The sequence below is a fragment of the Vanacampus margaritifer genome, chromosome 1 (assembly GCF_051991255.1).
Source record: "Vanacampus margaritifer isolate UIUO_Vmar chromosome 1, RoL_Vmar_1.0, whole genome shotgun sequence".
Lineage (NCBI taxonomy): Eukaryota > Metazoa > Chordata > Actinopteri > Syngnathiformes > Syngnathidae > Vanacampus > Vanacampus margaritifer.
The window spans coordinates 33,429,318-33,441,806 of record NC_135432.1 but is presented as its reverse complement, the minus strand read 5'-3'; the positions used below and the strand labels follow the sequence as shown (position 1 = coordinate 33,441,806).

Below are 12,489 nucleotides of genomic sequence, written 5' to 3'. Positions count from 1 at the left end.
TTGACTTTGAAAGGGCTAATAATTTGTCCTCTTTTGCGTGTTCCAAAAATTTGAAGACAGACTTCTTGTAAGAAAAAACACCTTGCAAGGATGATTTATTAAACAGAGAATTCTCCCGTCACAGGAATACTGAACATCACGTATGAGGTGGAATTTCAGAGTGTCCGTGTGCCCCCTCCCTTGGGAGAGAGGGCTTCTTATAGTATCGAGCTTGGAAAGTGAAACGCCTTTTAAAACACGTTATACAACAGATTTGCAGCTGTGCCGATCTCCAGACAAAATACACTCCCAGGGCACCTTTTCCCAATTTGATTGGCCAATTTGATTGGCCGTGAGTGATGATGCCAACAGAGTCAGTGTGTGTGTGCGTGTGTGTGTGCGTGTGTGTGTGTGTGTGTGTGTGTGTGTGTGTGTGTGTGTGTGTGTGTGTGTGTGTGTGTGTGTGTGCGTGTGTGTGTGTGTGTGTGTGTTCGAGGCAAATTCTGTTCTCACGAACAGAATGTGTTTTCGCACACTGAGAAGGAATTTTAGACCAAACAAGGTGTACCAGCTTAGGTTAAGGTCAAATTATACTGAGTTCAACACTATTTCACCTACTTTACACATCTATAAAACATTTCAACATGGTTAATATATGAAATAAAGAATTAAAATGTTAATAATGTCTAACAACTTCCCCTTTAAAATCTGTGTTATTACCATCGGGTTTATTTGCTTAACGTGTTATAAAATGTATTTTGTATATTACCGACACAGTTCTCATGGCCACCCCTCATGTTGCCATGGCAATTGCTTCAATAGCTATCCCGTGTCTTTATTCCATTGAAGTGACTCAAACAGGTTGTTCATAAAGTATGATGTGCAGACTAAATTCAAAAGACATTTACGACTTGCAAGGAAAACAAGGACTAATTATGTGCACGTGGCTTTGGAAAACTGGTAAACATCCACCAAACAACAAAACAAACAACAAAATACTGCTGATTAAGATTGCTGGTGGGTTGCATTTGGTGGTCTCACAACAAGGTGCTGATGCTCCTGAAATATTTCTGACTATCTATTACAACTACTCCACTGATCATTTCCGTGGTAATACTGCTTCAGTGAAGTTGCAAACACACAATTTGAGTTAATAACTTCCATATCACAAGACACCAATGCCGTACTGTATGCAAAGAGCCCTATGCTGACTGCAGGGGCTTCCCCAGCACCCCACCCCCTCCTTGCTCATGGCATTGTGATATCAGACATGAATAATTATCTCATTAAAATCCCCCAGAACCATCTGTCCAGTCAGTCTCCTCCTAGAACACGCTCATAAACAAAAGACCTTCGTTACCCTCATTAGGAATTTAAGCTTTTGCCACATTCTGACAACTGTAAGAGTGCCATACAAATCTTTTGATAAATATATACTACTAACTATTAGCAATTTGGTTTTGCTTATGTTCCCATGTGTTTGACTGACAACCTTTCATATCTGTTCATGAGCTACAACTCTAGAGATGGGATTTCAGCAAGAAAAGTGTGGCGTCTTGACAGTGATGAGTCATTAGCAGTGAGGGAAATCAGAATACTCTTGACTGGAGGTACTTTTTATTGTGCTGATTTTGGTTTCGTCCCTCTGGGCCTCCTCTGCACTGGGATAAAGAAGCCCTGACTTCACATTGGCATCAAGAAGGCCAAATAAATAATAAATACATAAATAAATCCCAGATCTTTGCTCTAGTGACAGTTGGAAAAAAAATAGGAACGCATTCCTGTCATTTCATAAACAATGTGTTGAACAACGGTAGCGCTAATAAATACCCTTATCCTGATGCTGTCTTGGTTTTCCTTCTCGTATCGTGGTTTGACAGTGAAACACAGAAAGTAGACCATGTAATAAGTTCCGAGCAGTATTCAGTTTGGAGCTTCGTGACACCAGCCTCCCCCTTCACATCCAAGTAGCCGTCTAATTTGTGTTGTTTGTTTAGATTTCAACTCATTTGTCAGCCATGTTTGCTCATTTGTCACTGCCCATTAATACTCTGCAAACAGCGTCTCTGCTCTGTCATCACAGAAAAGCTGGAGCAAGGGCGACACTCGGAATTATTATTGGATATTGTACATGCCAGCATATAGGAGCAACATTTTCAGTATGCCTGTCAGAATCACGTGATTTCAGTACTGTTTTTTATAGTGTTTTTTTTTTCTGAGGCTGCCAGTAAAATATGAATTATTTATAATGTATGTATAGTTTTCCCAATTGAGCACATTACAAAGGGCTTTGTAGTCCAAGTCTGGGGGCCTCCCTCAACTGGGGGCTTTGGATAATGAGTGCCTCTATTCATCAACAACAAGCAGAATGTGTCTTGTCTATATCTGCCTGTCAACAGTTACATGTCCTGCATTATAACCATTGTGACATAAGATGTGGCGTTTATGAGTGCATTTTTTTGCGGGGTTCAATTGTATTATATTTGCATGGGCAATAACTTAAACCGGTTCTTCAGGATGAGTAAATGCAAATATTGATTTTCCATCTAGGAGAGGCAAGTGTGGCCTTCAACATGGCTTTAACTGCTTTATACTGCCACCAAGTGTTCGGCGGGTGTCTAAACTTGAGGGACAGGTCATCGACGTAAAATTGCTTTCGTTTCTGTGTTAGTAGCAGATGGTGGCTATACTTACAGTCTAAGTACAGATAATTGTGTAAAAAGAAAGTCTTATAGTAAAAGTGTGAAATAGCACCAAGAGACCAACAGAATTATAAGCACAAAAGCATAAAACAAAAAAAATCTTTGTAAATTTTTTACTACTACCGGTATTCGTTTTGATAAATTGAAGAGTTCACCTAGGCACACAATATATTTTCCTTTTCTTCACTACTAGTGCTGTGCTAATAATAATAATAATAATAATAATAATAATAATAATAATAATAATAATAATAATAATAATGCACTGCTTTTTATATAATAATAATAATAATAATAATAATAATAATAATAATAATAATATAAATAATCACATTACATGTCCCTTGTGGACTTATGACAATGCTATCAAAACAATGTGTTTCTATACCTTATGTTGTGATAAGAAAAAATGCTAAATTAGCTAATGATAACAAACAACAACAACAAATACACCATGATATATTTTTTTTGTATTTGTGAACACCAGAAGCATTGCAGTGTTTACTGGCACAGAAGACATAACAAAACTTGTTTGCCACAAAATCATTCTTGGAGTCAACAACAAAATAAGACACTAACAAAGTATTTGTATTTATACTTCGTTACTTTCCACCACTGGTTATTAGAATTGCACAGGAATTATAATGCAAAAACGTGAGACAACGGAGTGCAGCCAATCAGGTACACGCTGACATTGACAGCCGCGGTGCATGATGGTCGTTGTAGTTGACCGGTCCCTGATAGTGCAGTTGTTAAACGCCGGCAGCCTGTTGGCGGCTCCGCGTTGAGGACTACATAGCTCCGGGTGCCGGACAAATGCAGTTCGCGGTGTCAGTGCTTCACAAGTTCGACGTACGGCGCCACACAAAGCTTTTTTTTACGAGTTCTCCGCCGCTAAAAGTTGACGTCTTGAAGCATGCAGTCAGAATCGGGAATAGTTCCCGACTTCGATGATGGGGAGGACTTTCAAGAGGAGTCCAAAACGTATTACGAGTTGAAGAGTCAGCCCTTGAAAAGCAGGTCAGTAGTTATTTGGCACGCTGAGGTGGTTTTGGTGTTTAGGTGATAATGAGGCCGCAGACCTCTCGTAAAGTGCTGTTCGGGGCGTTATGGGGTTCTCGCTGACCTAGAGCGCCGCTGATTGTTGATATTTTTTTCTGGCCGCACGCTGTTATGCAACATTTGGGTGTTGTCTTGTTCACATCCACTTCAAATATTAGCTCGGGGAGGGCAGATAGGTCAGGATGCATGGAGATGCTCCTCAGCCCCAATGGCGTAAGACAAATTATAATACAATACAAGAATATAATATAATATAATATAATATAATATAATATAATATAATATAATGTAATGTAATGTAATGTAATATAATGTTTTCGGAATGGCACCAAACGTAGTTATTGAAAGCATATGGGGTTCAACAAAACAGGGACACTACGTAAAACAATGAAGTAAAGCAGCCTTGTAATCTAAACAGTATAATGTCTTCATATTGTTTTAAATCATTTTGTAATTAAAAAAAAAAACACTGTGTGCACAGTTCTGTTCCCTAGATCACTTCGAATGTGGATTTTCTAATTGAATTTCGTCTAATTGATCATTTTCTTATTATTGTTTCTTTTACTTATATGAGCCACATTCCTTTTGACATAATTTCTATTTATAAATAAGACAATTATGTCCCACAAATGTAGCTAATTTCAAAAGCTACAGTTATGACATTCTCCATCTTGAGCGGCAAGAAATATTTTTGCACATTGATGCTCTCGAACCATAAAGTGTAGTACAGTATATATATGGTGGGATTTGACCATACCAAGCAAGCACCTGGCGCAAATAAAGAAAATCCTTAAGTAATTAATGTCTACTCAAAAAGGTTTCTTTCCTAAAAATGCCACAAAATGGCCTCAGTGTACATTTTTCTGTTCTAAATGAAGTGCCTCACCTTACTTTAACAAAGTTCCTTGGCCACAGGATGGCACCAGACAGTGTAGTCCACCCATGGTTCGACAAGGGCGCTTGTTCGCTGGGAGGAGGATAGAGAAACTCGGTGTTGGGGCAGTTATTAGGTAAATTAGCCGAATCGTGCGGACAAACCTGTCCAGGATGTTGTCAGCCTTTCACACAAAGTCACCTAAGATAGTCTTCAGATCCCTGTGGCCCACAACAGGATAAAATATATAGAAAATGGATGTGCACAATTTGCAAAATTCAAGAAGGTCTGCTCCTAAACACTTGACTAGTGACCAAACTATTTCTATACAACAGGCAATTAAAAGGTCAACTTTCTATTCTGTTTGCACCGTTTAAGGTGGAGGTTGGAAACACTCAGGAGAGCATTTTATCCAGCCCACTTTGCTTTTCCAAATTAAATAAAACCTCAGAAGAACTTTCAAAAAAAGTCAGAAAACATTTAATCCAAATGATCATAAAGTGTACTCAATGTCAAACATTTCAAATGACCTGCGGATGAATATGAAATCTAAAATGCCCGTTGGTTCCCCACAGTTAGTAGAAATATGTTTATAGTAAGTAATATCTCAATATTTATTTGGAGTCTTTCGAAATAGCAAGTAGGTTGTTTTTATGTATGTCAGCACATCATGGCTTCACTCAGTGTGACCTAAAAGTGCTGTAGCTGTGATGTAACTGTGTGCTTACGAAACTAACCGGCATAATGTTGGCGATGATATCGTGGATGAGCAGTGACGTCTTGCAGCAGAATGTTGTCTGCTTAGCCTATCCATGACCCCATTGTCACGGCCAGACGTAGTGAGGACAGGAACCCCACTGTGTCCGCACAGAGATCTTATTTCACATTTTTGTGGATTCATGCTCGTTTTGCGTCCCCCAATTGCTATTGCTTTTACTTTTCTGCTGTGTTTGCGTGTGAAAAAAAATCCACTCTCCATGAAAACACTGCTCATCTAGTCTGTCTTAACCTCTTACCCGCTTCAGCATTTTCAGAGCAAATTCTTCGTTGGCAAAATGTCATCGCTTTCAATTTAAATACACATGGGGCCAACAGTGTGGCATTTTGCCTTTCGTTGTCATGGCGGCACGACATAGAAATAAAGCACAAGAAGACTGCTCAGAGTCCGAGGCATCGCAGAAAATTTAATCTAATGACATTTTATTTGGCTCATGTGAGCCCACTTCCTCCTCAGATCACATGACACTGACCCAGCATGTGAACAGTCTGATGACTGTCGATAGAGTTGTTACAATAAGTTAAGAGTGCTTACCGACCTCCCAGATGTGTTGTGATGGGTGCACCATCTGTTTTCACATTTTCTTGAGAAAGATCTTCTCACACCATCTCTCGGTCTCTCTCTTTGATAAAATGTCTTTGTGCTTAATATAGATGTGAGAGCCAGTGAAACTTGTCTTCTTATGCAGTGCAAATAGCACGTTTAAATTTAGCATTGAATGTGTTATTTCTGAAAATCAATGAGCTAGGTGTTGATTACCATTACATCCATTTTACCCTCTCATTCCAGCACAAGTGAAATTATTACAGAAAATATTTAATTCTCTATGTACGGGCTTTTACCTTAAAGAGGAAGTCAAGTCAAAAACTGTCTTTCCAAAAATATGTTGTGTGCAGCACCACTAGTCTAAACACGACATTCTGATTAATAGGAATTAAGCCGCAAAATCCATCTGATTTTATCTATCTCAGGGGGGCTATCTCACCTGAATTTGCTTATGTGACTTTCGCAAGCTGAGCCGTAATTGGTCGTTACCTGAGCCCTGAGCAACTGTGATGTCATTTTCAGACGTCAGCAAGTGGCAAAATGGTTAAAATGGGTGGATTTTGCTGCTTTATTCATATTCCACAAGCACAATATTCATCAAAATGCCATGTTTAGACTAGTGATGGTGCCTTGAACATATTGTTGTAACAAAAAATGTTCGACTTGACTTCCTCTTTAAGGTTCAGTCTTTCATGTGATTTTCTCCTTATATGCTTAATGTATAACGATTATATAGTATGCTCGGCATGAACTCAGACTGTATACAATTTATGCCTGCATGTATGGAAAAATATTTACTATACATTCATCTTTTCTGCTTAAATATATGCAAAGAAACAATGACATGTAATAGTAGCCATGTAGTTTTACAAAGGAGACTACTGAACCAGGTCCTGCCAAAATGTGTTTACATTTACTGTAGTAATGACAAATTAGTAAAGTCGGTTCAAAAGCAGAATGAATGGCTTATGGTCAGTGTGTAAGAAGCTAATCCCTGCCCCTGCTTCATGATCAACAACTATGGGACATACAGCATACAATTAAAATTCAATTAAATAAAAATTAAAATTTAAAAAAATAGTTCTCGTGACTTAAAAGTGTCTGTGATATCTTTTGTCAAAATTCCCCAAGGATCAGAAAAAAAAAAAATTCCACTGACTTGGTCTTGTTGAAATTAGCCTATTTACATGGTTTTATATCCTACTGCTCTTCATAGTGGCTTATGACGAGGATTGCTTTTGTGACCATGACAACTAGGGGCGGAATCCTGGTATTGCGACTAGAGTGGCATTTGGTGACTTAAGGAAGCAGAGCGAAGAATGTGGTTTAAAAAAAGCAAGGCCCATAAAAACAAAAGCATATATATATATTTTTTTACTCATGGATGCAATCCTCCATAGACTACATACACCTTATATATGTGGCACAGTGGACACGTCACCTAACTCCCCCCAAAATTCCCAAATATTTATCTACAGTATATATATTTAGAAGAATAGGGCTGGGCAATAAATCAAATTAATAAGATTAATCGTCAATTTGAAAATCGAATCGTTGAAAATTTGCTAAACGGTGAAATTGAATTTTGTCTTCTGGACTATTAAAAGCTTTTTTCCTTATGTTCGGTTACATCCAGATGTTATTGTGAGTTGTAATTTTCCACAAGTGGCAGAATGCTGGATGGATGTTTACAAGACATGTTTACAGTAGTTACCAACTACTTAATTGAGGCAAACTAGGAATTTTCAGTTTATGTTAAAACTGATTTAGAATCAGTACACATTCTTGTTGTATGAACATCTTGCACAGGAATTAATTTTGAATAAATGAAAATAAACAACAGTATTTGTTTTGTTTTTTGTTTTTTAGATTAAAATCGATTAAAATCGTAGTTGTTCTAAATGACTGAAAACATTTTTAGATTGTATTTTTTGGCCATATCGATCAGCCCTAGCGCAGAATTAGCAGTAGCAGTAGCCTATACATGCCAAGTGCCAATTGTAAATTGTACAGTAAATGAATATGAATAAAATATATGTCGACTAAAATCTGCCTTAAAGTTCTGAGGTTCATAGTTTGCACTTGCTCCAGTACATATGCTTGTGTGTGTTTGTTGGGGGTACTTCAGCATTCTCCCACATTCCAGGATCATGCATGTTACGTTCCTTAAAGACTCCAAATGATGTGTACATAACATGAATGTGAGTGTGAATAGTTGTTTGTAACTATAAGTGCCCCGCCTCTCGCCCCAAAGTTAAGTCTCCAGCTCACCAGTGACCCTATTGAGGATACTGAGGTTTGAATAAATAAACTATCCATGGACACGGCCGTTCAGGAAACCAGACCGTGCCACCGTCAAATGCTTTAATGCATACTCTTTCATTTTCACGTAACTCATGACGAGTTTCAAACTGAAATCTTTTGATCTCTGATTTGAGCTTGTGGTCTCGTCGAAGAAGTCAGAAATGAATCAAGCATAAAATTCAACCTCTATAACTAATTTACCATGTTCAGGAATGCAATAAAAAAACTGTAATCTGACATTTTAATCAAGACATAATATTGTGATTTTCTTTTTTTTGCATTTGTTTTGTATTTGGAAATTAATGGATACAAAATAAATCATTTATAAAGAATTTATAGTGTTGCATTGATACCAATACTAGTATCGGGAGGGGCCTCGATACAGCATGGTATCGGCGTGTGCAAGCAATTAACGGGTAGATGCCATTTACGGATCCTAGTGTAGAACTTTGAATGCAGCGCTTTGTCCTTTGCTTTCACGCGACACTCACTGATGTGTAATCACACACGTGTTCAGTGCATGACGTTCCAAGCTATCGCTGCTCGTGTTGTTGATCCCGCGGCTTTTTGGCTCTTTTCTTTTTGCCATGATGAACAAGTCCCGCGATTGTCTCTATGTTAACAAACCAATCCTCATCAAAATCGCTATTATGATGAACTTATTGGAGCCATACACACGGCTTGCTATATTTATCTATTATCTATCCATGGTCGCCGCAGCTAGCTAGTGTACCAAGTAGCATGCAGGTTAGAATTCATGACGTCAGTTGCTTTAATAAATACAGTAGTAGCATATAAACAATTGTATACATGCAGGCTAATTTGATAGCTTGATGCTTTCCTGCATTGTGCAGTCATCCATCACAGATGATAACTTTGCTACTATTCTCCTCTTCCTCACCCCCTGCACACCCCTGGACAACTGGCCTGCTTTTCCTTATCAGTCTGCCTAGTTTTCCACTGTCAGCAGCTGAGATGCTGCTGCCCCAGCAGACTACTCTCTGAAAAATGACTGTTGCCTCTAATATTGATTTGTCTGCTCCAATACGGAAACCCATCTCCAGCTTCTTTGTCTCCTTTGCGTTGAGGAGGAGGTGGGTCCTCCCCGGTTACCAGTCCACAAAGTTCAGAGTTAGTTACTGTACTTCCTGTCATCATCCGTGATGATAAGGAGATAGTAATTGCTTTAGCATAGATTATTCATATTATGTTAAGCATTTGCTCTTTGAACCGTTGTGTACGGCCACTGGCCAGCAACAAAGACACCTCACTTTGCGAAGGTCCACACCCGGACGATCAAGCATTTAAGTTAATTTGTTAAAATGTATATATACTTGTCCAGTTATGTTTCTAGAATTATTATTTACACATTCATAAATTTTTATATTTTTTTGTACAAGCATCTAAGTTGATGTCGAACTTGCTGCTCTCCGTCATTCACTAGCATTTACCTAAAGTATGCTAGCATCTGATTGCTTAGCGTTAGTAAGCTGATAGGGGAACAGGAAGTGTTGTCGCTCTGGCTGGGGTGAATGACGAGTAAAGTTTTAATTTAAGAATGAATCCGTCTCCATCCTGCCTTTTCATTTTATAAGCAGTGTCCCATTAACCACCAACGAATCCTCACATGATTAGACTATAGCTACGCTATGTGTATTTCTCGTAAGTTTCTCAGTTTTTTCTCTCGCAAATCTGCCACTATATGAAAATTGTGAGTTTATAAAGTGTTTTTTTTCTCTGAATATTGCACCCGCCTCCAGTGCAGTATGTCGACTAGTAATTTAATGTTAGTCTAATTGAATCATGTTCATTTGGAAAGCACTTGGAAGATGCTCAGCGACTGTAACAATAAACAATGCTGCTCACCACCCTTGTTCCTTGTAAAAAGTGACAAGGGTGAATGCAGATAACATGCCATTTTCTTTGTTGATGCGATACATTCTCCTTCTAACAGTCATGACGAAATGACACGTGGCTTAAAACATGCCTGTCCTTGTCCTGGATTCTCCTTCTTGAGTAAAAGCGTAGAAAAATATGTCAGATCGTTGTGCTGTCCCCATCAAACAGCTGATAGAAACTGTGAAGTGCTTTCTTAGGATAAGGACGTGGCAAGTTAAAGGTTGCCCGGTCTTCTTGGAAATAGCCAAATGAACCTTGTCATCGCTTTAAAATATTTTATCCTTTATAATCAATTGCTACAAAGGATGAGTGGCTCAATAATATTACCGTATTTGCACACGTTGGCAGTACTTCACTTTGTAAGTATTTATTGAGTTGATGACAGTCCTGTCCAGTCCTTTGGTAAACACAGAGCTTCTCCCTACAGCTGTTTGTAAAGTCTTATCTTTTTCCAACAACTAGGTTGCATACTGTTTTTTTTTTTGCACTGCATTGCTAGTGCGAGCAAAGCCTTCAAAATGGATTGCTCATACTGTATTTCACACTAATGCTTCCCATCATCTTTTGCAGTCTGTTAGAAATTGCATTGCAAAAGTTTCTGCAGCAACACACTGGGGTTGTTTGTGACCTGTTATGTTGACTCGCAGTCCTGTGGGTCTCAATGACCTACATCCCGGAGGAGAGGTTTGAGGATCTCTTCTCTTGTGATGGCCTGGCCATAGTAGAATGAAGATCTCGTATTTTCCTCCAGGGTGTGTTCTTTCGCATATTGCACCTCTTTGTTGCCTTTGTTGGATTATTTATGTGAACCAAGCAACATTTGATGTACAATAGCTGATAGATGAATAGCACCCTCTGCTGGAAGAATAGATAAAAATCCATGATAATCCAATAGATCAGTGACGCTCACAATTTTTTTACACAAGAGCCACATTAGCAGAGAAAAATCAAGGGGTGAGCCACTTAAGCGACAATAAAGATCAAATCACAGGACCCTACGATAAGCTTGAACATCGACGGGAGCACGCTGTGTTGCCATGTTTGACAGTTAACTCTTTTTTTGAAAACAACATTTATTGAGATGAAATAAGACTTTCTTTCTTTTTTTCTTCTGGAGAGCTCAGTATTGTTCATTCGGTAATTTTACCGATTTGACATGTCATCATCATTGCTCTCTCTCTTTTTTTTAATTGTATTTAAAATAAACATTTATTTTTAATTTTTTTTAATTTTGTGTGTGTGTGCGTGCATGCGTGTGAGTGTGTATTCATTAATTCACCTAAAACCTATTAAAAAATCCCATACCGTTCACCTAAACCAAACACTTCCAGCCAGAGTCGTGAGGCCGTCAGGAGACCCAAGGAAGGACCAAAGAAAAGAAAGTGAAATCCAGCACCGACCAGACACCACCCACCGGGCCACCAACCAGAGTCCTTCACCAACCCCAGAAACATCTAAATTCCAACAAATCAGGGAGACCTCAAGAGACCAAAGGAGAGACTGAGGAAAGGAAGGAAGGACAGACGAAGCGGAGTAACTACAACCTCTGTGTCAAGCTTGTGCATGGTGCGTGGTCTCTTGTTTTTTGGGTGTGTTTTTGTTCAGTTTCCATCCTAATTGTGTTGTACACCCGCATGTCCGCGAGGATGAGCATGACATCTCCCTCCACGACTCCACCACTCCCCTCCCCCAAGAAACTGTGGAGATCCGGACGCCATGTGACTATAACATGCACTCTAAAAACATTTGGGTCAGAAGTAACCCAATTGTGGATCAAAAATGGACCGATCCACTATATGGGTCCATTTGACACAATTTTTTTAGGTTGTTTTATAAAAAATGACCCAATTTTTTGACCCAATTAAAGGATCTGATCAATATTTTTTGTTGTTTTACTCTAAAAGACCCATTTCTTGACTCAAAATTGGGTTAAACTGACCCAAGTACAGGAACGGTCCATTTGTGACCCATAGTTGGGTTATTTTTGACCCAACTGTTTTTAGAGTGTGCCCCCCTGCACTTGCAATGGGTGTAATCGCGTTGCGATTATCCGTCAACTTTCCGCCCAAGAACATTGACATTCACTTTGATGAAAAGGACATGATATACATGTGCGAGGTGAGCAGAGGTTGGATATTATTACTACCATTGCCGATGAAGTGTCAGGAGTGCTTTTTTTTTCAACTTGGTGACACTGCTACATTGAATTATCCCCTCTCTTACATTGGTGAGTGGTTGCAAATCTGATCATACAAAGGCCTTACAAGTTTGTACAATCCGGATTTATTTCCCCTTTATGTGTGGTCAAAATGACATCGAAGTTAGCAGTTTCACACACGTCTTGC

At 38.9% G+C, this 12,489-nt stretch overlaps 1 protein-coding gene across 4 annotated transcripts in view; it reads left to right on the top strand.

Annotated features, from left to right (window-relative positions):
* Window positions 1–3,456: 3,456 nt before the first annotated feature.
* Window positions 3,457–12,489, top strand: part of mitfb (melanocyte inducing transcription factor b) — a 42,015-nt gene continuing 32,982 nt past the window's right edge. The window contains exons 1-2 of one of the 4 annotated variants that reach the window (XM_077549660.1): window positions 3,466–3,701; window positions 11,476–11,710. Coding sequence is in view for 1 of the 4 variants with exons in the window: in XM_077549649.1 (XP_077405775.1) it covers window positions 3,598–3,701 (104 nt within the window). In the remaining 3 variants the exon portion in view is untranslated. Of the gene's footprint in view, window positions 3,702–11,475; window positions 11,711–12,489 lie in introns of all 4 variants that reach the window. The other 3 variants (XM_077549649.1, XM_077549674.1, XM_077549663.1) reach the window with 3 other exon arrangements.